The 27,732-nt window shown below is 41.5% G+C and overlaps 1 protein-coding gene across 5 annotated transcripts in view; it reads right to left on the reverse strand.

Annotated features, from left to right (window-relative positions):
- The window catches only part of LOC122669976 (putative ion channel POLLUX-like 2), a 162,851-nt gene that overhangs the window by 47,072 nt on the left and 88,047 nt on the right, over nucleotides 1–27,732 (reverse strand). For all 5 annotated transcript variants that reach the window (XM_043866924.1, XM_043866918.1, XM_043866909.1 and 2 more), the window contains 2 exons: nucleotides 13,989–14,065; nucleotides 13,818–13,898 (listed from right to left, as the gene is read on the reverse strand). In XM_043866924.1, the coding sequence (XP_043722859.1) occupies nucleotides 13,818–13,898; nucleotides 13,989–14,065 (158 nt within the window). The remainder of the gene's footprint in view (nucleotides 1–13,817; nucleotides 13,899–13,988; nucleotides 14,066–27,732) is intronic.

Consider the following 27,732-nt stretch of genomic DNA (forward strand, 5'->3'; position numbering starts at 1 on the left):
CCCATTTGCAGCCAACGGATTTCTTTCCTAGTGGAGGGATCATCAAATCCCAGGTCTGATTTTTCTCAAGGGCAAGCATTTCTTCATTCATCGCATCCTTCCATTTCTGTTCGGGTATTGCTCCCTGCCAATTGTTAGGGATGGTAACAGAGGATAACGAAGACACAAAGGCATGGAATGAAGGAGTTAGAGAGTTGTATGACACAAAATTGGAAATAGGGTGTTATGTACAACTCCGCTTTGGTTTCCGAATAGCAACGGGTAAATTAAGACTGGGATTAGGACGAAGCTTACCAGGAAGATGACTAGGAGTAGGACTTGGAGCAGGTGCCGATTGTGTAGGATCAGTGGTGGTGGTCTCTTTGTACCGAGGGCCATGAGAAGGACAATCAGTTCCACAAGAGTAAGTCTTCACATTATTCTCCCCCTGGATTGTTTGTTGCTGCCCCATTTCTTGTTCCTGACTTGTAATCCCATCCTCCAGTTCAATAGAAGTATCCTCTTTGGTAGGTATATCAACATCTAGAGGAGCAATCAGCGGGACCTCTTCATCACTTAGAATCTCCCCCTGCAGAGGTACTGGCTGTTTAAAGTAAGCTTCAGATTCTCGGAACACCACATCCATAGTGACAAACAATTTCCTTGTAGGAGGATGATAGCATTTATACCCCTTCTGGGTAGCCGAGTAACCGAGAAAAAGACACCGCAGCCTATTAGGATCGAACTTGCCGTGTACATGGTGATTCCAGGAAAACACCACACAGCCAAAACCTTGAGGGGCACAACAAACACGGAGGTCCCCAACAGAATCTCCAATGGGCAGCGACCTCCTAAGACTCGTGAGGGAAGCCGATTGATAAGGTAAGTAGCTGTAAGGACTGCATCACCCAAGAAACGAGGAGGAACAGCCATAGTAAATATAAGAGAACGAGAAACCTCCAACAGATGTCGATTCTTGTGTTCAACAACCCCATTTTGAGCAAGAGTATCCACACAAGAAGTCTGATAGATGATTCCACGGCTATCCAAATATGAGCGAAAGGCACCATCCATGTATTCTTTGCCATATCCGACCTGAGAATTTTCACCTTGGCATCGAACTGGGTCTGGACCATCTTATGAAATAGAGTGAAACAGGTGAAAACGTCACTCTTACTATGCATCAAGTAGACCCAACTGGTCCAACTGTAACAGTCAATGAAGGTAACAAACCATCGAAATCCAGAAGTAGAAACACACCGGGCAGGGCCCCACACATCAGAATGTATAAGACTAAATGGACTCATACTTCTATTATCAGAAATAGGATAAACACTTCTAGTTTGCTTTGCCAAAGTGCAAGCATCACAAGAAAAATTATTCGGATTACAACACTTTAACAAACTAGGAAATAAAACAAATTAAACACCCAATGGTGGATGACCCAAACGACGATGCTAATTATTCAACTCAAACAATGCAGAATCGGAATCAGAAGATGCAGGCTGGGATTTCAAAGCTATCGGAGAGCTCTCAAGCACGTACAAACCACCGACCACCTTACCACATGCAATCGTACTGCCCGTTGCCAAGCCTTGGAACAAACAATGGGTCGGAAAAAAAAGTCAGTTTATAATTTAAATCCCTAGTCAAGCTACTAATGGAAAGCAAATTAGTAGAAAATTTAGGGACATGCAACACAGAGGAAAGGTACAAAGAGAAAGTACACTACATAGATCCCTTTCCTGAGATAGGAGAGAGAGACCCATCAGCAACACGGACCTTATTATGACCAAATAAAGGGGAATATTTGATAAAAGAGATGAAGAACCTGTCATATGGTCAATTGCCCCTGAGTCAATAACCCAAGAATCGAGTATGACTAAGGTGCAATTCTTACCAAATGAAATACCTGTGGAAGAAGTGGCAGTGAGATTGGAAGGCAGAGAAATAGCCGAAGCAGCCACTGAAGGAGATACAGATGCCGAAGAAGAAGTATCCAATCGAGTCATCATATCCTGGAGATTCTGCAATTCAGCTACAACTTGGGAAAGAGATTGGTCGGGCTGCTCTTCAGTAGATGCCTAATTAGCATGGGTGTTAGTGGCCAATTGGAACCACCCTTCCCACACCCACGAGTATCAGCAAGGCGACTATGGAGCTTCCAACATCGGTCCTTTGTGTGCCATTCCTTCCCACAGTGATCACATTTAATAGGGGGCGTTCACCAGATGTCCGATCACCAATAACAGTACGGGAAGAATTTTCATGGGAAGATTGGGAACCAGAAATAAGGGCTGAGCGTTCCTGAGTAACAGGATGAACCATGGTTGTATGTCGACTATCTTCAGCCGAAATAATCGCATAGGCCTACTCAAGAGTTGGGAGAGGGTCCCAATTCAGAATATTGGCCCGGATCTGATCAAACTTAATATTGAGGCCAGCTCAGAAATAAAAAACACGCAAACCATCTTCCCACTTCCGGAAGGCCGTTGCACATGGTATTATAATATTAAGAAAGGGAAAACTCCAATTACTTGGTAGAGTAGATCTTGTGACGAAGCTCATAGCACGGGGCGGTATTCCCAACCTGAAAATAGGTGTCCTGGGCTGTCTTCCATATCTTGGCAGCCGTATCAAGAAGAAGGTAACGCTCGGCAATTTTTTGGTCCATGGAATTAACCAGATAGGACATGACCAAGAAATTAAAATTCATCCATCGATCCTGTACATGACCAGCCTTTATAGGCCTGACAATAGTACCCGTGATGTAGCCAAAGAGACTACGGGAACCAATTGCGAACAAGCAAGAACGAGACCACAAGAGATAGTTGCTTCCATTCAACTTGATAGGGTTCACCGGAAACGGAAGAAAGTCACGTTGGGACAAACCATCAAAACCAGAGGAAGCAAAAGTGATCTCTGAAACGTCAGGCATGGTGGCTGGAAAAAAATCGCAGGAATAGAAGAAAAAAAATATTCTAAAAATATCAGAACAGATGAGGGTAAAAAAGGCCCTTGGTGCTAGTCAACTCACCACCAAGGGTGCGAAAGAGACGGCAGCAAAGGGGAAGAGAGCTCACGCAAGAAGAAAAAAAAGGCCGAGAAAGGTCGTTGGAGGCTGGAAGGGGCGGAAAGGGGTTGGCGGTGGAGGTGGCGGAAAGGGTCGGCAGAAGCCTGGAGGGGTTGGGAAAGGTCAGCGGAGGTGTGGTGGTGGTGGCAAAAGGTTGGCGGAAGTTAGTGCTGGCCGGCGGTGGTTAGGTTAGGGTGATATCATGAAAGAAAGAAAGAGAGAGAGAGAGAGAGAGAGAGAAAAAAGGAAAAAAAATCATTGCCCATATTCCTAGATGATTTTTGGCTCTGACGCCATATTGAATTCCATGAATACTGGCTTAAGTCAGAGTGACTACAAACATCTTTATTTATAATGTAAAGAAGAACATTCTGGAATAAGTACAAGGACAAAATTACCCCTAGGACAATTCTACCCTTGAACCCATATCACAAGTTTACAACAAATACCAAGTTGAGAAGAAGATTTGGGAGAATAGATTGGCTTGTCCAGGAGACAGAGGCTACACCTTTTATTTATAACTTCAGAATATTACGAATTTGGAATGATTGACTCAATCCTTAGCTAGCACATTTAACATGTGCACAATGAACCTAGACACTATAATGAATCTAGTTACATTACATACTCCAATACGAGAACCAATACGAGAACCGAACCGGAGAATTTGGTGACATGGAGGAGCAAGAAAGAATCTATAGTTTCCAGATCCAGTGCTAAGGCAGAATACAAGGCGATGGCACAGGAGGTTTGTGAACTCATGTGGTTGAAGAAACTCCTCCAAGATCTAAAAATAGCTCCTGAAGGGCCTATGAAACTCTATTGTGACAACAAGGCTGCAATCAGTATAGCTCATAAACCTGTTCGGCATGATAGAACAAAACATGTTGAAATTGACTGTCACTTCATCAAGGAGAAGATTGAAGATGGTCTAATTTGCATTCCATTTGTTACTACTGAGAACCAACTGGCCGATGTGTTCACTAAATGCTTAACAGTTAAAACAATCCATCCTATTATTTCCGAGTTGGGCATGCGTGATATCGACTCACCAACTTGTGGGGGAGTATTGAAGTGTTGAAGTGTTGAAGTGTTGAAGATTAGTTTGGTTCAGTTCTCTTGTGGTTTGGTTCTCTTGGTAAAGTGTGCAATGTAACTAGGTACATTGGAGTGTCGAGACTCATTATGCATATGTTTAATGTGTCAATTGTGTGATTGTGCACTCATACCATATTTGTAATATTCTCAAGATCATAAATAAAGTGGTGGCCTCTGTCTCATCGACAAGCCAAATCATTCTCTCTTTTTTCTCTTTCTCTCAACTGATATCATGGTCCAACTGAAGCACTATGTACTTTGTAGCTAACTATCTCAGAGAAGTGACAGTATCAAGGCAAAATTTGATCTCTTCAAAAGTTGATGCAATATTCCTCCCACCACATGGTTTAATGATTTTCTTTCCTATGTTTCCCTCTCTGCAATGGTGCTTCTTTCTGGCAATTATACTTCCATTAAAAGTTAAAACTTGTTTCTAGCAATTGATGTTTAGTTCAGATCATAGTTTGAAAACTCGTTACGTTTCGGTGTTTTGGGTTGACCGAAATATCCAAAATATCCGAAATTTCGGATATTTCGGTCAAAATATTACATTTTTCTGTTATGTTTCGGTAGGTCATTTCGGTGGATTTTAGGCCAAGTTAAGGCCTGAAACTTCATGGAAACCCTATTTTAGGCTTTATAAACACATGTAAATGTTCAAATTGCAAAAATAGTCACCCAAAGTGGTGTTTTGGATTTGCACCATTGATTGGCAATATACGGTCGAATCCTAATGTATAACTTAGTTAATTACACATAAACATTGCTTAAGACTTTAACTCTTTAAGTAGTGGAGGACATAATAATTAATAAGGAATTTAAACAAGTAAATTCACTTGGAAGTTGGAAACATAAAGTGAATGACTCATAACTTAAGTCATAATATTAAGTTCAATAAGTCAATAAGTCAATAACAACTTAAGAAGATGATATCAATATGACAATATCCCCAATAGTCCAATACAAGTCAAGTAGTCATCAAGTGACTCAAATATTCTAATAATAATTACTCCGTCTTCTAGGATCTACCCCACTCATAGTCCGATGGAGCCGACGTGCATTGTTCTCCAACTGTAGGACAAATGAATGTCACGTCATAGTCGTGGAGAAGAAATATGTGTAGTCATCCATAGTGGCCATGTAAATTGCATCATCAACATGCTAAAGGTAACCTATCCTAGGATATGGGTCACCAAATTGTGAAGTACTACCCACTGATCTACTATGATATGAAGCCTCTGGGAGTGTGTACGGATACGGCTGGTGGTTTGGTAGGAAAAGATGTCATCCAAAAACGATGATCCACTACGTCCCTGTGACTAAGAGTCGTACTCAAAACTAGGAATGGATGGAGAAGATATATGCTGCCCCCAACCAAATTTTTGAGGCAGAAAAATAAAAAAATAATATATATATATATATATATATATATATATTTAAATATATAAAATTTCGACACCGTGAGGTTGTAGATCGGCCTCCGGTGTCTAACATATATTAATTTCATCACAAACAAACAAGTATTGATCATGCTTCTTTTAAAAAAACATTTTTGGAGAAATTGGTTTTACTTGAAATAGTGGAAAAGCTTCACAAATGTGCTAATGGTGTGTTCTCCAGCGTAGAGGAGGCGAAGATTCGAAGGCCGGTGCAAGAATCAGCAAAGAGAAGTAAAAGGATGAAGAACAAGGAGAAAAAAACTAAAAAAACAGCCTGTTAAGTCTCGGTCGAAATTTTGACCGAGACTAACGAGTTTTGGTATTTATAAAGGCACTTTTGAAAAGGAATCTCGATATCTTGCGAGATTTTGATTTTGTCTCGAGATATCACAAGATGGTCGAAATTTCGACCGAGTATTTGCATTTTTTTTATTTGAACTGCTGTTTCATTTCGGTCAGGTCAAGATACTCGAAATATTCGAGATCTCGACCGAGATTTCGCGAGATTTTGTACAATGGTTCAGATAACATCCGTTAAAAGGTTAAGGACAGCATCTCTTTAACTATCATCTGCAGACATTAAAATATTGATCATTATATTGAGGTTGAATTCATTGAAGAGACTAAATACCTATCAGGTAGCCAATATCCTCAGCTAAAGAAAATATAAAGGAAGGGATGGTAATAATATCAGGCCAAAATTATTTTTTGAAATTAAAAGGATGAACGGACTTAATGTGGAAGTACATGCAGATTAGAATGAGGGTATGAATAATAGTTGAAGTGTGAAAATGATGGTTACCTTTAGATTTGATCAAAGTAGGTTTGAAGGACCATAGAGTAAGCTGAATTGGGAGAGTAGAGGTCCGATTGAGGTTTTGGCCTAGAAGAAAAAACCTCCCACCTTGTGGTTGGGAGCTTTAGAGATTTATTGTTGACCATTGGCTAGGTTTGGGATGTTTGGAGTTAGGTTTGGTTAGCCAAAGGTGCAGTAATAGATTAAAATTGATGAGAGGGGAGGAAGTCATTATAGTTGACACGTATGTTACTGGAATCTCCCAAAGTTTCTTTTATCATTAGGCTACTACAGTAGACCCACAGACAAAGAGGCTACTGGCCTACTCCCCTTGGATCATCAACCTAAAACTCTCTTAAACTTAAAAGTTCAACTCAAATAATAGAAACTACTCAGTTTCATTGCTCTAACCCAACATAAACTAGGGGCAGACTATAAATTTACTTGGAAGTTGAAACCACTACTGGACCAAAGAACTGAGAATATAAACGAAAACTAGTCCCATGGCTTGGCCCAACCCATCCTGTAGCATAAATTCAGAGCTGCTACTAGACTTTAACAATTGATGGCCCATTAAATTATGCAGTTTCAGGCTTTCAGCACTCCATGACACTTGAATGCATGTCCCATCTTCTAGGTGAGCTTCCCATGTGGATCTAGTACCATTCTAACGATAAAAACTAAGCACAGTGGCCTTCGAATTGATGTCTCAATGCCCTTTTACCCATAGATATAAAGATAAAGTGGCTGTCCTCAGCGACATATTGCTCTAATTGGTTTCAGATGGACCCCTCCTTAGATTTGCTAGACAATATGAGAATATTTCTAATGCATCTAGAAGCAATCCATGAAAATCGTCTAAGATGGTTTAGACTTCAGAATTCAGAATATTCAAAGTGCTTCGATACCTCATAAAAAAAAACTTTGAGAACAGAAAGGGTGTTAGCAATACTATTCTTTATACCTGATATTCAAGTAAGCAGATATACTTTTTCCCACCTATTTCTTGAGAAGTAAGATTTATATAACTATCAGCAAAAAAGACTGTTGGAATATGGGTATTATTGTAACATGGGTCGACCCATGATATATGGTCGGCCCATGGGGTAGTTTCTATTCTAGTTGTTTTTCCTTATTTGAGTTATTTGGGGTATTATTGTAATTGTTATATTCTGGAATTTTCTCCAGACCTAATATAAATAAATCGTGGAGGGCTATCACATTGATAAGCCATTCCAATTATTTCTTCATGGTATGAGAGCCAATATCGATACCTAAGGAATAAATCCCCAAATTCAAAAATCGATCTCCCTCCTTGAGTTCGATCTCTGCCTTCTTCCATCTCTCTTCTTCTTCTCCTTCTTCAAGATCGATCTCTCTTAGATCGATTAACCTAGTTTTTCCTAAAACCCTAAACCTACTCTACAGCCGAGACTCTCTTCTCCTCAAGTCTCTACTTTCCCATGGGGGCGGTACTTTGAGGTGATCAAATAATGATCTAGTACCTGCCCTAGATTTTACCTCCTTTTTCTGCCATATTTTTTATGATCTCCATACAGATTGAGATCAGTTTTTGAAGATTGAAGATCTGCAGAATTTTTTGGACTCGAGATTCATCAGCCATGATAGTTCTGATTTTTTTTCTCTCAGAAACTCTGAGTTATTGAAGTTCTCGGTACACCAGGATCCTTATTGGTCTTCATCTTATTTTTCCCATCAGATTTCTGCACTCTAAGATCGAAACCACAGAGGATCAGGTCTTCTCCAACAGAGCTGAGAATATTTTTGCAGGAATTCATATCTGAATTTGATCGATAGTCTCATCAGCATGCCTGATTCAGAAGTGTCTACTATATCCACTGGCCCATCTGCTGCACAAGGGAATCATCATGATTATCCCTCTTTTCCTGTCAGTCCAGTGAAGCTCGATGGAACAAATTATTTACGCTGGTCTACATCAGTTTTTCTCTCCATTGATTCAAGGGGCTATAAGGGCTTTATATATGGGACTACTGTTAAGCCAAGTGATACTGGTCCATTACAAGATAAGTGGAGTTCAAATAACTCCCTGGTTATGTCCTTTCTTCTAAGTGCTATGACTCCATCCATTGCCCGTGGCTATGTACTGCTTGATACAGCCGCCAAAATTTGGAAGGCTGCTAAAGATACCTATTCCCAGGTAGGGAATGATGCACAAGTTTATGATATTCAAAGAAAAATCCATGCAACCAAACAAGGTGAACTTACTTTGTCACAATACTACTCTGAACTCCGTAGTCTATGGCAAGAGCTTGATTACTATGATAACTTTCAACTTGATTGTCCTTCCGATATTACAAAATTTCAGCAAAGGGAGGATAAATTCATAGTTTATACTTTTTTGACTGGACTTAATGTGGAATATGATCAGCTTCGGTCTCAAGTGCTGAATCGTTCCCGTTTTCCCAATTTGGAGCAAGCCTACTCTATGATATAGTTGGAGGATACTCATCGTTCCACTATGTTACCACCTGCACAGCCAGAGAGATCAGCTTTAACAACTTTTGGGGGTGGTTCTTCTAATACTGGTACACGTTCCTCGTCTGAGAAGGAACCTCTTAAATGTACCCATTGTGGAAAAGAACGACATACTGTGGATTTTTGCTGGAAATTGCATGGTCGGCCATCTGATTCATCTGATGGTCGTGGTGGTGGTGGTGGTGGTCGAGGCCGTGGCCGTGGTCGTGGTCGTGGTAATCGTGGTGGTGCCCAGGCCAACCTTTCTGAAACTACTGAAACAGCTCCTAATACCACTCTTTCTGCAGAGGAACTTGCTGTATTTCGTCGTATGATGACCAACTTTGGGTCTCTCACATCTCCATCTACATCTGCCTCTACCTCGACTGTGGTTCCCTCTTCTGAATCCAATCTTGTTTTCTCCCAACCAGGTATTTCTTTTGCTGGTCAGTGTGCTTCGGCATTATCTCATCCTTGGATAATCGATTCCGGAGCCACTGATCATATGACTGGTACATCCAATTTATTTTTTCGTTATTCTCCTTCTTCAGGTAAAGATAAAATCAAAATAGCCGATGGTTCTCTTTCCTCTGTATCAAGGAAGGGAGCTGTCCATTGTTCTCCTTCTTTATCCTTGTCCTCTGTTTTGCATGTCCCTAAGTTAACTTCTAACTTGCTTTCTATCAGTAGTTTAACATCTGATCTCAATTGTAAAGCTGTTTTTTATCCTTCCCATTGTGTCTTTCAGGACTTGGGTCCGGGAAAACGATTGGAGCTGGTAAAATGCGTGGTGGGCTTTATTTGCTTGACGATGATCTTATCTCTAGTACTGCTGCTGCCAAGTCTGGACAGGCTCTTACTGCTTCTTCCGCTGACCATCATCTATCTGAACTACATCGTTGGCATCGTCGATTGGGCCATCCACCTTTAGGAACACTAGCTAAAAATTTTCCTGGTTTATTTCAGCATTGTAATCCTCAAACTTTATTTTGTGAGGCTTGTGTTTTTGCAAAACAAACTCATTCTATTTATTCTAGTTCAAATAAAAGAGGTTCCAAACCTTTTTCTATGATTCATTCTGATGTTTGGGGTCCCTCACGCACATCCTCTATTTCTGGTTTTAAGTGGTTTGTCACATTTATTGATTGTCACACACTCACCACTTGGGTCTATTTATTGCGGCACAAAAGTGAAGTGTTTTCTTGTTTTAAGGTTTTTTATAGCATAATTAAAACTCAGTTTCAAGCCACCATTCAAACTCTTCAGAGTGACAATGGTCGTGAATATTTAGACGGGGCATTTCAATTATTTCTTGCTACTCCAGGTATTATTCATCAAACTAGTTGCGTTGACACTCCACCCCAAAATGGAGTGGCTGAACGCAAAAATAGACATCTTTTTGATGTAGCTCGCTCCATTATGTTTGAAATGTATGTTCCTTCTCATTTTTGGGGCGAGGTTGTTCTAACAGCAGCTTATCTTATTAATAGAATGCCCACTCGGATCCTTGACTTTAAATCTCCTCTTGATCTTTTAAAGGGGTCTTCTTCTTACATTATTCCTCCAAAGATTTTTGGGTGCGTTTGTTTTGTTCGTAACCACTATGCCCATGGTAAACTTGATCCTCGCGGTCTCCGCTGTATTTTTATTGGTTATTCTCTCACCCAAAAAGGGTATAAATGCTACCATCCTTCATCTCGTCGTGTTTTCATGTCAATGGATGTTTTTTTTCATGAGGGTGTGGCTTTCTTTCCTTCTTCGGCACCTCTTCAGGGGGAGTCTACACCTACTCTAGAAGATGTGCCGATTTCTATTCCTCCTTCCCTCCATGAGCCCATTGATGATTATCATGTACCTTTAGATGATGATGCTGTCCAGGGGGAGCAGCAGTAGGTTCAGCCAGAGAAAGACTTTAAGCAGCAGTATTATCGAAAGAACAAGGGGCAAAAACAGCCCACCACTGCAGTGTTACCGAACCAAGAGTTGTCCTCTGACCCAGGACCGAATGAGACTTCCTCTGGTAATATTTCTGATCCTTCATATTCCTCTCCTATTATTTCTGATCCATCACTTGATCTACCCATTGCCCTGAGGAAGGGAAAAAGATCTTGTACGCAACATCCAATTTCTCAGGTTGTTTCGTATGAATCTTTGTCCCCCTCATTTCATGCTTTTGTTTCCTCTTTATCTTCTGTTTCCATACCACAGACTTGGCAGGAGGCATTTGCAGATGCTAGGTGGAAAGAGGCAATGGTCGAAGAAATGCAAGCTCTTAAGAAGAATGGTACATGGGATCTTGTTACTCTTCCACAACAAAAGAAGACTGTGGGCTGCAAGTGGGTCTTCGTAGTTAGACAAAAAGCTGATGGAACTGTTGATCGCTTTAAAGCAAGGCTAGTAGCTCGCAGATTTACACAAACATATGGGATAGATTATTTGGAGACTTTTGCGCCTGTTGCCAAAATGAACACTATCAGGTTTATTCTCTCTTGTGCTGTGAACCTGGGCTGGAGTCTACAGCAGCTTGATGTTAGAAATGCCTTCCTCCATGGTGAATTAGAGGAGGAAGTATATATGGATGTTCCTCCTGGATTCTCATCTGCTGCAACTCAGGGCAAGGTGTGTAAACTTAAGCGGGCTTTGTATGGTCTGAAACAGTCACCACGTGCATGGTTTGGTCGCTTTCAGATGGCCATGGTGACATTTGGTTATAAACAAAGCAATGCAGATCACACATTGTTCATCAAGAAGACGGGCAGCATTATTACTCTTCTCATTGTATATGTTGATGATATAGTTGTAACTGGAAATAACCCTGCTGAAATTTCCAAGTTGAAGACTTATTTGGCCAAGGAATTTGAGATCAAGGATCTAGGCATACTTCGCTATTTTCTAGGGATTGAAGTAGCCCATTCTTCTCAGGGGCTATTCTTATCTCAACACAAGTATACTCTAGATCTTCTTTCGGAAACTGGATTGCTAGGCTGTTCTCCTGTGGATACTCCCATAGAGGCCAATGCGCGTTTTCGAGACACTGATGGTGAACCCGTGGACAAGGGGAGATATCAGCGGTTAGTCGGGCGTCTAATTTATTTCTCACACTAGACCTAACATTGCCTATGCTGTGAGCCTTATTAGTCAATTTATGCATGATCCTCGGTCTAACCATTTGAAAGCCGTATTCAGAATTTTGAGATACTTGAAGTCTGCCCCTGGTAAAGGAGTTTTGTTATCTTGTCATGATCATCTCCAGATTGAGGCCTACACTGACTCAGACTGGGCTGGTTCTCATGATCGAAAATCCACCACAGGTTACTGTACATTTGTGGGAGGAAATTGTGTTACATGGCGCAGCAAGAAGCAAACTGTGGTTGCCCGTTCCAGTGCAGAGGCTGAATTTAGAGCTATGGCTCTTGGCATTTGTGAGCTGTTGTGGCTTAAAACCTTGTTACAAGATTTGAGCATTCCTATTACTCTGCCTATGCGACTCTACTGCGACAGTACATCAGCAATAAGTATTGCCCATAATCCAGTGCAGCATGATAGGACGAAACACATTGAAATTGATCGTCATTTTATCAAAGAGAATCTGGATAATGGGACTGTTTGTGTTCCTTATGTTCAATCTGGTGAATAGTTGGCTGATGTGTTCACCAAAGGATTGAGTGGAAAGGTGTTTCAACCTCTAGTGTGCAAGTTGGGCATGACTGATATCTATGCACCAACTTGAGGGGGAGTGTTGGAATATGGGTATTATTGTAACATGGGTCGACCCATGGGGTAGTTTCTATTCTAGTTGTTTTTCCTTATTTGAGTTATTTGGGGTATTATTATAATTGTTATATTCTGGAATTTTCTCCAGACCTAATATAAATAAATCGTGGAGGGCTATCACATTGATAAGCCATTCCAATTATTTCTTCAAAGACCACTCTGCAGCCTACTAATCGTGCCCATTCTCTATGCTTTGATGACATAAACAGATTAAATAAGAATTTGTTTTCAAACACCAAGTATATAATGCAAAATTGTAATTTTCTCATTGCCCATTTCGATTAATAAAACTCATAAAAACTTGGAAACTAGATGAAATTCTTTTAATAGGAACCCCCTAAAGAAAAGATTAAAACTATTTAAAAGAAAAAGGAAAGACAATAAGATACAGTAGAGGGTGAATCATAAACACAAGTGCCACAGACACCAGTAAACAAAACAAAGTTACGCAAACGCCCACCCAAAGCATAACAGAGCCTTTACCCCAGACAACCAAAGATACGACAAATCCAACACCAACAAGGCATCCAAAACACATCCCAGCATAAATACAAATATGAGAGAATAGAGAGAAAGAGCCCTTATTTTTTATTATGCCACAGAACCCTTCCATGGCCATGGGTGTGCTGAAATCATTGCCTCACCTGAATCCCACCCATTCTCTAGGAGGCCACCCTTATATCCAATAACCATGCCCTACAGGCTCCCAGGCTTCCTGGGAAATCTCCATAACCACTTAGCCATAATGCATTTATTCCACTAGTGTAGAGAAGGTTCAAGTAAGTGGAATCGGCAACAGGATTGGCCTCTGCAGATTCTGATTCAGCAGGAATCGACTGGACCAAGAAATCCAGTACGAATCAGCCGGAATCGGAATCAGATCCAGCCGATTCCTATCTAATTCGATTGGAATCAGAGATCGTATTTAGTTTCCTTGAACCATTAGTGTATATTTCTCACAGTATGAACACCTTCGTGAATAAGATTTGCATACAATTTCCGGTTTCAAGAGTTGAACCCTTCCTTGTTGCCTGAGCCCAACAGAAGGTTCCTTTGTGGTTCCGCCCCAAAATACAATTCAGTTATTGGCAGGAGCCTTAGAGATAGAGAGTAAAGTCAACAAAATATGAAGAGAAGTTAGAAGTCCATTACTATAACATACCTTATCAGTTTCCTTCAGCACTTCATTGTCATTGGGGTGGAAGTATATCTTCCCATTCCGATAAAGACCACAAACAACTGCCTGCAAGGACACAGATATAGAGCAAAGAAAAATCAGCGCAACAAAGTAGTCTTTTTTCATACAATAGCTACAACTGGAGCAAAGTGTCACCTCTTGAAATCCACGCCTTATACGCTTATAGTCTACTCCTGATAGGTTAGGGAAGCTGCAAAGGTTAAATACATTTTCTGCAACAAAACACATTACATAATGAGTGGGGAAGGTAATGATGGCAAACAATTGAAACTTAGGTTGATCGTGAAATGAAATCTAAAAAAACACTATACAATTTTGTGAAAGGTCTAATATACAGTAAAACAGAAGTTACCACAATCAAATTACTAACCAACAGCTGTACTAAGTAACCAAAAAAAACCTATCGTGCATCTCACAAATCCCAGAAAGTTGTAAATAAAAACCTGGACCTTAGACAGTTCTGCAAACACAATATGGCTTGGAGATTGCAAAAGAAAAGTGATGGAAAAGAAATGGACCCACATGACTACAAACAATCAACTATCCATTAGAAAAAAGACGGAAAAGAAATGTTGATGACTATTCCAGGTCCACTTGGACCTTTTTGATGAAACAAAAGAGTGATGTTTATGTTGCTTTCAAAAATTTCTATCAGTTGATTTGTACTCAATTTGGTACTCACATTCAAATAGTTCATTCTGATAAGGGGGGAGAGTACATGTATGGGGGGCTCCAACAGTTTTTTACTAACAATGACATCATTCATCAAGTCACTTATGTTGACACTCCTCAACAAAATGGTTTGGCTGAGAGGAAAAATCGCCATTTGTTGGAAGTCACTAGGAATCTCCTCTTTGGCATGCATGTTCCTAAGACTTTTTGGTTTGATGCCCTTCTTGCTGCTGCCTTCCTAATCAATCGGATACCAATTCAGTTCCTTGGCTCTAAATCACCACTGGAAACTCTTTCACCTTAGACTCCGGCTTTTTCCTTTCATCCTAAAGTGTTTGGGTGTGTTTGTCATGTCCATGTCAATAAATCAGCCCGCATGATGCAGGTTTATCACCAAATTGGGCTTCCTTCCCTAGAAATAAGTCTAGGGTTGGGTTATGGACATGTTGGGCCTTTGATCCCATGGGTATTCTATGTAATAGGCCACTTTTATGGGCCTAAAATATGGGTAATTAGGTTGCATACGGGATTAGATGTTTTAGTCCTATACTTAATTTTATTTTCATGTTTTTAATGTTTTAAATTGAACTGGTCCAAAGCTGGTTTGAACCTGTGGTTCAATTTAAGTGATTTTAGTATTTTGTTTTTTAATTGTTTAGTTAGGCTGGATTAGGACTCTATTTTGAGTCAATTTCAGTTTCCTATTTCAGTTTCTTAGTCAGTTTAAATTACCTGATAGGTTAAGGATTGGGTTAGGCCTTTCCTTTTTAGTGTAGGAGTCTAATTTTGAGTCTTTTATATAAGGTTGTAAGGGGGCAAAGTATTGAACACGAATTTGATTAATTAAAAAACTCTTGTTTGCTGCCATTGCTGCTGCTGCTGCTGCTGCTGCACTGCTCTGTTGAGTGTTGCCTCGTGAGTCATATCAAGATGAAGGGATTGGTGGATCTCCAGTTAACTTCTTACGTCTTGTAGACCGGGAGGATCTGTTATTTGTCTTCAAGCTCCTGCCATTGAAGATCCGAAACTTCAAGTAAGTGTTTAATATCATCAATCATTCCCCTTCTTCTCCTAATCCTCTAAACCCAGCCCCATCGATCCCCATTGTCAACACTCAAACCATATATCCATTAGAACCCTAAAACCTGCAACCATTCTTCTTCCCTTCTAGAAAGTCACATGCAAGGTGATTTTCGCGAGAATTCTGTCCAGCCAAATCTAACTATTAGAACCTGCTAAAATTTTGATCGAATCTTCCTCAAACCCTAAGAGAAACTCAATCCAAATTTCAGTACCATCCATCGAGCTGATTGTCTGAAATTACATTTGTACCCCTCTCTCCTATCTCTACTAGGAAACCTCCATAACTCCAAATTTAACCATCTGATTTAGCTGTAACTTTCAGCATATATTCCCCTCCACCCTACCTACACTCGACCTAACTATTATTCCATTCAACCACCTGATTTCCTGTTATTATAAACCCTAGATTCCATCATCTTCCACCTTTCAAAACCCTAACCCTAGTTGCTGCCCAATTCCAGCTAATCTACTTCTACCCATCCAAAACCTATAAAACCTAGTTCATTAGACTCCCCTACACGTGCCAAGCTTTACCATATAAGATACATCCCCATTACCCAAACCCAACCCCTAAATTTGACCTAAAACCTCAATTCTGCCGCCCATCGAACCAACAGTTCTACAGGTCCAAGTTGTCTGGCTCCTAGTAGGTCTCCTACCTATCTAGGACTACATTATCGCACAAAGCTTGATCCCAAAGCACTCAAATGTCTTTTCCTTGGCTATGCCTCATCTACTAAAGGGTATAAATGCTAACACCCTTCTTCTCGAAGGTGACTTCTCTCCAAAGATGTAACCTTCTTTGAGTCTATTCCTTTCTTTTCTCCTCATCGGCATCCTCTTCAGGGGGAAACTAATGGAAGTGAACAGGCTACTGATGCCATCCCCTTTATGTCTCCTTTGCCAACCTCTACCTCCCCGGTCTTGGTTGACAGTGGGAAATACAAAGAAGTGGATGTTGTTGACATTGATAATCATTTAAGTGTTGCTGCTAGCAATGAAAATGAAAAAGAGTTAGTTGTGTACAAAAGAGGTGAATGCTTGAAGGGAAAGGAAAAGAAGACCTGCCAAGAGTCCTCTTTGGATCCACATCATGAGCTTCATCCTCCTCAATCAGGTGGCATCCCTTCTCTTCCTTCTGATTTAGACCTTCCTATTGTTGTTAGAAAAGGGAAGAGAGTTTGCACTAATCCTATTGCCCAGTTTGTTTCCTATGCTTCTCTCTCTCCTAAAGGTCTTGCTTTTACTCTTGCCCTCTCCTCTGTTTCCATTCCCAAGAATGTCACTAAGGCTATGTCTGACCCAAAGTGGAAGCAAGCTATGTCTGAGGAAATGATGGCTCTTGAAAAAAATGGTACTTGGAAATTCGTAGATCTTCCTATGGGGAGAGTTCCAGTTGGATGCAGGTGGGTCTACACAATAAAGTATCGGTCAGCTGGTGCTACGGAAAGATATAAGGCTTGGTTGGTGGCTAAAGGGTATAGTCAGGTGTATGGCATTGATTATCAGGAGACATTTGCTCTTGTGGCCAAACACAACTCGATCAAAGTCCTCCTATCAGTGGTGACTAATAAAGACTGGCCCTTGTATCAATTGGATGTGAAGAATGCCTTTCTCCATGGTGACCTAGAAGAGGAAGTATATATGCAACCTCCACCTGGTTTCAAGTTTCCCTCAGCTTATGGGAAAGTGTACCTCCTACAAAGAGCACTTTATGGCCTTAAACAGTCTCCTAAGGCTTGGTTTGAGCGATTTAGACAGGCCATTCTATGGAATGGATGCTCTCAGAAGCCGATCACACTTTATTTATCCGGTGAGACATTGTAGTGACTGGGAATGACAAAGCTGAGATAAGCAGATTGAAATCATACTTGGTCCAACAGTTTGAGATTAAAGATCTTGGACTTTTGAAGTACTTCTTGAAAATTGAAGTGGAAAGATCAAACGAGGGAATCAATATTTGCCAAAGGAAGTTTGTGCTGGATTTGTTGAAAGAAACAAGGATGTTGGGTTGTAAACCAGCAAACTCTCCAAAATCACAAGCTTCGTGAAGACTGTGGAGCCCCTCTTATAGATGCAAGAAAGTACAAGAGATTGGTTAGAAAACATCTACCTTTCTTTGACTCAGCCAGACATTACTTATGCAGTTGGAGTGGTGACCAATTTATGCATGCTCCCAATAGTAGGTACTTGGATGTTGTTTATCGCATCAACAGGTACTTGAAGTCTTCTCCAAGAAAAGGACTTCTATATGCCAGGCACAACCATTTGAGGATAGAGGGCTATACTGATGTTGATTGGGTTATTGGGCTGGTTCAGTTTTCGACAGATGATCTACATCAGGTTACTATACTTTTGTGGGTGGTAATGTGGTTATTGTTAAGAATAGGAGTTTAAGGGTATTCTTGTATATAACCACATGTATTTTATATTTCTTCTGTTATTTGTATAAGGCCAGGGGCCCCTGTGTAATTAGTTATTCTTTTTCAATATAAGGAAGTTTGTCTCTAGTTTGAGATAGGAGAGATTAAACACAACCGTATGTGCTCTTCTCTTTCCCTCTCTTTTCCTTCTTCTCCTTCCTCTCTAAAACTGAACATGGTATCGAGCGTACTCTTCCCCGGAGTTTGAAGGTGTTGAAGGGTGTTTAGTGGACCAAGAGGTGGTTTCCTCTGTTGGTTGTTCGGAGTTTGAGCTCCAACCTGCGGTTCTTCACAGATCTGTTTTCTCTCTCGGTTCTCATCCAAATGGAGAGCAACCAAGTGCTCTAGCTTCGTTTGGAGGTTACCTTTCTTCCCATGTGTCATCTCGAAGCCGCTTGGGAGCATCCAAGGGACGGAGTGAATCTCGGCCAGGACTGCTTCGCCCTGTTTCCGCCACCAGAGTGTGGGATTGGCAATAGCTCTTCACTAGAGCTTTGTTTGGGAGCTGTTTTGACTACTACCCACCGTCGTTTCTTGGTAAGGAAGACTTTTCTTTTCTACTCCGCTGCTGTTTTCTGCTTTGTGTGAGGCTCACAAGTTTTTTCAAGCTTTGTGGTCTAGGTTACTCTGCTTTTTCTTCTGTTACTTGGGAATCTATTGTTCTTGCTTGAAGTCTTGTTGATTGCTCCTCTCAAGTGTTTGTTTTAAAACCACAATGGGTGAAAAACTGTTGAGACATCCGAACTTCCCACATTACGAAGCCTTGCCAATCCCTCTATCATATGAGAATCCAAATGTTCGGCTCCCATTGTTAAGCGATAGTAACAATTACTTGGATTGGTCACGGTCAAGAAGCTTATCCTTAAGTAGGGGAAGTTGGGATATATATCCGGGAGCTTTAAGGCCCCTTCCATTGATGATCCGGGTTACTCTAAATGGGAAACCGAGAACTCCCTTGTGATGACTTCGCTCATTTTTTCAATGAAGCCGGAGATTGGAAGAAGGTTTATGAGCAAGGAGACAGCCAAAGATATTTGGGATAGTGTTGCTCGTATTTTTGATAGAGCGGGGACTCTACAAAGGTTTATCAACTTCTTCAATGTATTGTTAGCCTCAAGGCCAGGTGACAAAAGTATCTCCTGAGTACTATAGCCTTGTTGTGGGACTTGGGAGGAGTATGATCACTACAGAGATCTCCACTGTGTCCTCGTCTGATGAGCCTAAAGCGACACGCTTATTTGAGAAGGAGAGGGTCCTGCTCCTTCGAGGTCTTAACTCGAGTTTCGAACCCATACGGGTACGCATACTGGGCCGACCAAGCCTCCCCTGGAGGAGGTGCGGTGGTTATTTACAGAGCGAGGAGACGCTGTAGAAGCGCATGGAGACCACTCCCACCGTTGAGCGCCGCTTCTTGTTTCATCTACTCCACAGACCGCCCTCCCTTCACTAAGGGGGCGGTAGAGGCCGATTCTCCTGTGACTATTGTAGCAAGTCCGGGCATAAAAGGAGTTTTGTTGGGATCTTCAGGAAACCACCCTCTCCGCATCCGGAGGACAGAAAGGACCGAAGAAGAATGGGCCTAAAGCCCATGTTGGGGTTCATGAGTCCGATTCATCCTCCTCTCCAAAGAAGACATAGCAGCTTTTCGTCGGATTGTAGCACACTTGGATGGATCTCCTCATCGCACCCACTACTTCCATCGCTCTACTGAGGTCTCTACTTCATCCGCCACTACACCCGGGTAATTGACTGGGGGCCACGGATCACATGACGTGTAGGTCTCGACTTTTTAACTCCTACTCGGTTTGTTCTCGGAAAAGATAAGGTAAAAATTGCCGATGGTTCCCTTTCTTCCATCTCGGGTAAGGGAGATGTCCAAGTTACTCCACTTATCCCTTTCAAGTCCTGTCTTTCATGTTCCCAACTTTGCCACTAATCTTCTTTCCATTAGCCAATGACTAAATCTTTGAACTGCTTTGTCACATTTTTTCCTACCCATTGTCTTTTTCAGGATTGGTGGAAAGAGAGTGATTGGCGATGGACGTGAGATCGATGGATTATATGTTCGGACACTTGTGCTTCCCCGCGACGATAGCTCAATCTTATGTGTGGGGCAACATGGCGGACGTACAGGAGGACATTTTGCTTTGGCACCGGCGTTTGGACATCCTTCCTTTTTTATGAGAACAATGTTGCCACATTTATTTACCTCTTTTCTCGTCAATCATGTTTTTCATTGTGAACCTTGTCTTTTTCGCAAAAAGTTGTAAGACAGCTTTATCCATCTTCTAGCAATAGATCTATTTCACCTTTTCACATTGTTCATACTCGATGTTTGGGGCCCTTCCTGTTACTTCTTTACGTGGCTTCCGCTTACTTTGTCTCCTTTATTGATGACTTCTCTCGAGTTACTTGGGTTTATCTCTTGAAACAAAAGAGTGATGTCTATGTTGCATTTAAAAACTTTTATGAGTTGGTTTACACTCGTTTCAAACTCGTATTCGATTGTCCGTTCGATAAAGGTGGAGAGTATATGTATGGTGGTTGGAGTCCTTTTTTTTCGACCGTGGCATTATCCACCAGGTGGCTTGTGTTGATACCCTCAACAAAATGGGGTTCTGAAAGAAAAACCGCCACTCGGAAGTAGCCCGGTCTCTTTGGTTTACAATGCATGTTCCAAAACCTTTTGGTCCGATGCCTTACTCACTGCAGTCTTTCTTATCAATCATATGCCCTCCAGTGTCTTCAACTTCAATACCTCTTGCGGTCTTACCCTTACTTTCTTCTTCTTTTTCACTTCCCCACGGGTCTTTGGTTGCATCCTGCTATGTCCATCTTAGCAAATCTGCCCACACTAAATTGGATCCTAAGTCCTCGGCGCATCTTTCTTGGGTATTCCTCTACCTCTAAAGGCTACACATGTTATCACCCTCCTACCCGTCGGTGGCTTCTCTCCAAAGATGTTTCTTTCTTTCAACATCTCCCGTATTTTCAATCCACCTCTTCGGGGAGTGCCGTGGTAGTGAGGTCAAGAGGCTCCGAGTTTCTATCATTTCCTTCTCTCTCGTCCCTATTTCCCATTTCAAATTGACAAGGAAAAGAAAAGGTCCGAGGATACCGTTGTTGAGGGGAGTCTCCGAGCGCAGAGGAACAGAGAGCGGGGAGCTACTTGTGTACACAAAGGACAAGAGAGATCCTCCTTCATGGCTCCCCTATACGTAAGACCCGCCAAAATCCTCCTTCGTCTCCTCATCCCGAGACAGTATACCTTCCTCTACTCCTACACCCTCGGACTTAGATCTTCCTATTGCTCACCGCAAAGGAACTCGAGCTTGTACTAATCCCATTGCCAAGTTTGTCTCCTATGATTCTGTCTCCCCTACAGTATTGCTTTCACAGTGGCTATCTCCTCCATCTCTATTCCTAAGAATGTAGTAGAGGCCATGGCTGATCCAAAATGGAGAGAAGCAATGAATACCGAGATGGTGGCCCTTGAGAAGAACCACACTTGGGATCTTGTTGAACTCCCAAAGGGGAGAGTTCTGTTGGATGCAGATGGGTATTCACATCAAGTTCAAGTCCGATGGTATCTGTGAGAGATATAAGACAAGACGGTTGCTAAGGGCTATACCAGTGTATGGCACGATTATCGAAACCTTTGCTCCAGGTGGCCAAGCATAACTCCATTCGGGTACTCCTCTCAATGGCTGCAAACCTTGAGGCCATTATACCACTTGATGTAAAGAATGCTTTCTTACATGGTGACTTAGAAGAAGAAGTCTACATGCACTCCCCCCGGGTTCAAGCATCCTAGTGGCAATGGAAAAGTGTGTCGCCCTCAGAAAGCGCTTTATGGCCTTAAACAATCTCCTAAGGCTTGGTTTGAGAGGTTTAGGCAAGCTATTCTGAGAATGGATACATCCAAAGTCAAGCTGATCACACTTTGTTTATACAAAGGAAGGGCAACACTATTACAGCTCTTATTGTATATGTTGATGACATTGTGGTCACGGGAACAATAAACTGAAATCACAAAGCTTAAACTTTACTTGGCTCGGAGTTTGAGATCAAAGATCTTGGTCCATCAAGTATTTTCTCGGGATTGAAGTTTCAAGATCCAAGCAAGGATCGTGTTTGTCGAGGAAGTTTGTCTCGATCTACTTACAGAGACAGGTACTTAGGGTGTAAACCAACCTTCTCTCCTATTGATCGAATCACAAACTAGGAGAAGATTGTGGTGAGCCCTGTAGATGCTGAAAAATATCGAGATTAGTAGGCAAGCTAATCTATCTTTCCTTTACCCGACCGGACATAGCCTATCTTGTGGCGTGGTAAGTCGTTTATGCATGCACCCAAAATGGGACATCTTGAATGCATGTATAGGATCCTCGATACTTAAAGTCATGCCCTGGAAAAGGTCTTTCTTCTCTAGAAATGGTCACTGAGGATCGAAGCATACACCGATGCCGACTGGCTGGATCTATTTCCCGATCGAAGATCCACTTCGGGATATGTACTTTTGTTGGTGGGAATTTGGTTACTGAGAAGTAAGAAGCAACTCTGTGGTGGCTAGGTCAAGCGCCGAGGCGAATTTAGAGCTACGGCTCACTGAGTGTGTGAAGTCTTTGGTCAAGAGACTTGTTCAGAATTGGGATTTGAGGATCAAACCTATGAGTTTATATTGTGACAACAAGGCAGCTATAAGTATTGCCTGACAACCTGCAACATGATAGGACCAAGCATGTTGAGGTTGATAGACATTTTATCAAGGAAAGATTGAGTAAGACCATCCGTACCCCTTTTGTGAAGACGAATGAACAAGTGGCGACATCTTCACCAAAGGACTTAGCATTCATCACTTTGATCATGTTTATTAAACAAGCTGGGTATGTATGACATATACCACCCACAGGGGGAGTGTTAAGAATAGGAGTTTAAGGGTATTCTTGTATATAACCACATGTATTTTATATTTCTTCGTTATTTGTATAAGGCCAGGGGCCCCCGTGTAATTAGTTATTCTTTTTCAATATAAGGAAGTTTGTCTCTAGTTTGAGATAGGAGAGATTAAACACAACCGTATGTGCTCTTCTCTTTCCCTCTCTTTTCCTTCTTCTCCTTCCTCTCTAAAACTGAACAGTTATATGGAAAAAAAAAAATAAGTTATAGCTAGATCCAGTGCAGAGGCAGAATTTAGAGCAATGGCCCATCGAGTGTGTGAACTCATATGGTTCAAGCGGTTAGTCCAAGAGTTAGGATTTGACACTGAGGGACCTATGCGGCTCTATTGTGATAACAAGGTTGTTATAAGTATTGCTCATAATCCTGTGCAACATGATCGAACAAAGCACATTAAAGTAGACAGACACTTCATCAAAGAAAAGATTGACTCAGAATACATTTGTACGCCCTTTGTGAAGACCGGTGATCAATTGGCAAACACCTTCTCCAAAGGACTCATTCCTCACCAGTTCAATACTCTTCTGTGCAAGCTGGGAATGTACAACATTTATTCTCCAACTTGAGGGGGAGTGTTAGAGTTTATGTTTTGGGGGTATTTTTGTAATTGGTTTAATGTATTGTGCCTTAAGTTGTATTTTGTCTCTTTTTTCCTTTTTACCTTTTACCTCCCTAGGGAGGTGTATGTAATTATAGCAGTTGATTAATGAAGAATATAGGGGAGATAAATCGATTCTCTCTCCCATACAGTTGTGCTCATTTCTCTTCTCTTCTCTCCCCTTCTCTCTTCTTTACTTCTCCTCCTTCACTTCTCAGCCCTTACCTCCTTCACTTCTCAGCCCTTACCCTCTTACTTCTTCTCTTGAATCAATCCTAGCTCATTTCTAACTAAGAGAAGATTGACTCCAGCTATATATGCACTCCTTTCATAAGAACTGGTGATCAGTTAGTAGACATCTTCACCAAAGGCCTTATTCCTCATTAGTTCAGATTATCGAGAGGAACTCTCAAGCTCGCCAACGGTCGACTCCCTCCCCCATCTCCTCAGGTAGCGGTGGTCGGTGAGGTTCCTCACAGGTAAGTATACCCCTACTCTACCCCCACAGATCCTCTCGGCTCTCTCACTTATCTCTCCTACCAATACCCATTGTCGGATCCTCTGTCCAAACCGATTACTCCCAAAACCCACTGCTGGATTCTCTCTATGCATCCACCAACTATCTTTATAACCTAAATTCCATCAACTCTCTCTCTGACCTCATCACCGGACTCTACCCATCGATTTCCTTACCCATCAACTGTCTCTCTGACCCCACCGCCAGAACCCAAACCCAGCACCGAACACCTACAAGAATCGTGATCTCTCCTCCCCAAACCCACCGAATTTATTTCATTTTATTTTTTGTCTTTGTTGTATCCCTTTTTGATTTATCCACACCCAACTCCAAATTTTCTCTCCGCTACCCTAGTTCTTCCTCAACCATCAACTCTCTCTCTCTCTCTGATCTCACTTAGATCGAAACCCCTGCACTTGCTGCCGGCTCCCTGCTCCTCTAACCTATACTATTACGCTTCCTACTCTTCTAACCGATCTCACCCTCTGATTTTTCACTCTGTTTCGGCTCTGATTTTTCACTAATTTTACTCTGATTTATCACTGATTTCACCCTCTGAATTGGCTCCCTGCTCCTCTAACCTATCTGATTCGGCTCCTTCTCTAACCTACCTGTTTTTGTCACACCCTGAGTCGTGAGTGTGACAAGGTGACCAGGTAATACCAGACACTCTCTATACAGTCCCAACGATCGCCGCTAACTCACTGACCTGCGCGAGCTACACTGGCTGGACCCCCGGATGCTGGCTTCGGATTACCCTGAGTAGTAAGGGATATCTCTTGAACTCTTGGACTTGCACCACAGTTACACTAACATCTACTCTTTAATCCCCAATTTCACTTTCACATTCACTACCACTTCACAGTGACACTATCTTCTTTATTTCCTCAGTTTGCTGTCTATTTATTTCTTACACTGTACATCATACATCTGAATTTGTCAACTATTCCTTGTGGTGGAGATTAGAGATATCCTACTATACCTACACTTGCAATAATTCTCCTATTTTTCACAATAGTTATTTATCTACTTACACTTTGCTCTGCTAGATCCTAGCGCACATAGTATGGTGTGACTAACGATGTAGTCTGGTCTCTATTGCTACCCCCATTGAGTTGACTTTTATTTGTGTACGTTCCTCTATCTGTGTGTTTGAACTGCAAGCATATATATTGATTAATCTACTACTTAGTCACCTGCTTAATCACCTTGCTTATCTTGCTTATTTGTGTGTTTGAACTGCAAGCATTTATATTGTAATGTGTTATTTTTTCTTTTGGTTTGGGAGGCTACAGGATATTTATCCTTGGATCTGAATCACATGTTTATGCTTTCTAGCATTATTTGTGTAGTTATATGTGCTGTTATATCAGCTCGATATCTTGCTTTGTTTGTATATGCACCTTTTCTTGATTGGGTGAGTGTCTTTTAATGCATTAAGTACCCTTCTGGATATTCTTATTTTCCTATAGTGGTGCGTCAGGTAGGCCGCCGGCACTTTATGTATTCAGCCAATAACCTTTTTGCATGGATCCTCTTGTTTTCTGACTTCTTGTTCTTTTCTTGCTATCATGTCTTCTCGTCCTTACCTGGCTAGGGCGTCCCCCGTAAGCGACGCACCGCATTGAAGCCCGGATGCGGTGATAAGTGACAAGGGCAAGTGAGAGGAATTTTGCCAGCCTAGAAACGTAGGATTAGATTGGCTACCTGGAACATTGGATCCCTAATGGCTAAGAGCAGGGAGTTGATAGATGTTATGAGGAGACGAAGGATCAATATTGCTTGTATCCAAGAGACTAGATGGAAGGGTAACAAAGCTAAAGTGTTGGACGACTTTAAACTTTGGTATTCGGGAGACCAAATTAATAGAAACGGAGTGGGGATAATAGTGGTTAATGATCTAAAGAAAGATGTACTGGTGGTCAAAAGATTGGGCGATAGGATTATATCCATCAAGCTAGTGTTGGAGAATGATGTTGACAATATCGTTTCCGCTTACGCACCCCATAAAGGATTGGATGATAGTAGTAAGCGCCAGTTTTGGGACCACTTGGATGAGTTAGTGCAAGGTTTTGGTCAAGATGAATCGACTATCATTGGAGGTGACCTGAATGGTCACGTTGGGAGCGATTGTAGAGGCTATGATGGTGTCCATGGAGGGTTCGGAGTTGGAGAGAGGAATGAGGAGGAGGCCTCAATCCTAGACTTTGCAGTAGCTTATGATCTATCCATTGTGAACACTTTCTTTGAAAAAAGAAAGGAACACTTAGTAACCTACAAAAGTAGGATTCATACCAGTCAAGTAGATTTCTTCCTAATCAGAAGGGCAGACAGAATGTTGTGTAAGGATTGTATGGTCATTCCTGGTGAGAGTCTAGCCACCCAACATAGACTGATGGTCTTGGATATATACCTCAATGCATAGAAGCGTAAGAAGAGGGAACGTATAGACCCTAAGATAAGATAGTGGAGACTAAAAGGGGAGTCCCTAGGCACATTTACTGAAAATATAGTCAAACAAGGAAAGTGGGACTTTTGAGAGAAACACCTATGTGATGTGGAATGAGATGATGACTTGTCTTAAGAGGGGTGTTAAGATGTTCTAGGAGAAGCAAGTAGTAGGCATCAAGTCCCTAGGGAGACTCGGTGGTGCGATGAGGAGGTCTAAGCAGCCATCAAGGCCAAGAAAGAGAGGTTTATGACATGGCAACGAACTCAAGCAACAGACGATAAAAAGAAAATATAGAGGCCAGAAATGAGGCTAAGAAGAAGGTGGGGATGGCTAGGGCGAGGAAATATGAGGAGCTCTATATTAGTCTTAACACAAAGGAAGGGGAAAAAACTATTTATAAAATAGCTAAAATGAGAGAAAGGAAGGGTACAGATTTTTAGCACGTGAGATGTATAGAAGGGGAGGATGGAAGAATTTTAGTAAGAGATGAGGACACTATGAGGAGATGGGATGAGCATATTTGCGAACTTCTATATGGAGATAGTTCGAATATGACCGAACTAGATAACAATATTATTCATCAAGACATCACACATCATAGATATGTACGAAAGATTAGTGTGGCGGAAGTTAAAAAAACCTTAAGAAAGATGAAAGCAGGCAAGACACCAAGACCGGATGAGATCCCAATAGAAGTGTGGAAGGCCCTAGGAGTATGTGGGGTATGTGTTAAAGTTATGTAATAAGGGTAGTTTGGGTACTAGTCTAGTATCTTACTTTCTTATGTCGCATTTTTCTGTTTCACCTTTTACCTCCCTAGGGAGGTGTATGTAATTTCCTTTATCTCATTAGTGAAGTAGTATAGGTGTAGTGGAGACAATACTCCAACACACAACATTGCACCATATTCTCTTCTTCTCCTTCAACCTTCCACCTTCATCTTTCTCCTTGTTCTCTTACATTCCTTAACTTCCAACTTGGTATCAGAGCACATTTTGTTGGTTTGAGAGTCGAATTACCTTCTTGTTCCCTTTCTTTCCTCTCTTTGGAACCCTAGGTCACAAAGGGGTTCCAACGAAGGAACTATTATGTGAAATGTTTGAAGGAATCTTGCAAGGAGCATGAATGAAGACCATGGAGACACCAAAAGAGGGTCTTATTTGAAGAAATAGGCA

The sequence above is a fragment of the Telopea speciosissima genome, chromosome 1 (genome assembly GCF_018873765.1).
Source record: "Telopea speciosissima isolate NSW1024214 ecotype Mountain lineage chromosome 1, Tspe_v1, whole genome shotgun sequence".
NCBI classification, from domain to species: Eukaryota; Viridiplantae; Streptophyta; class Magnoliopsida; order Proteales; family Proteaceae; genus Telopea; species Telopea speciosissima.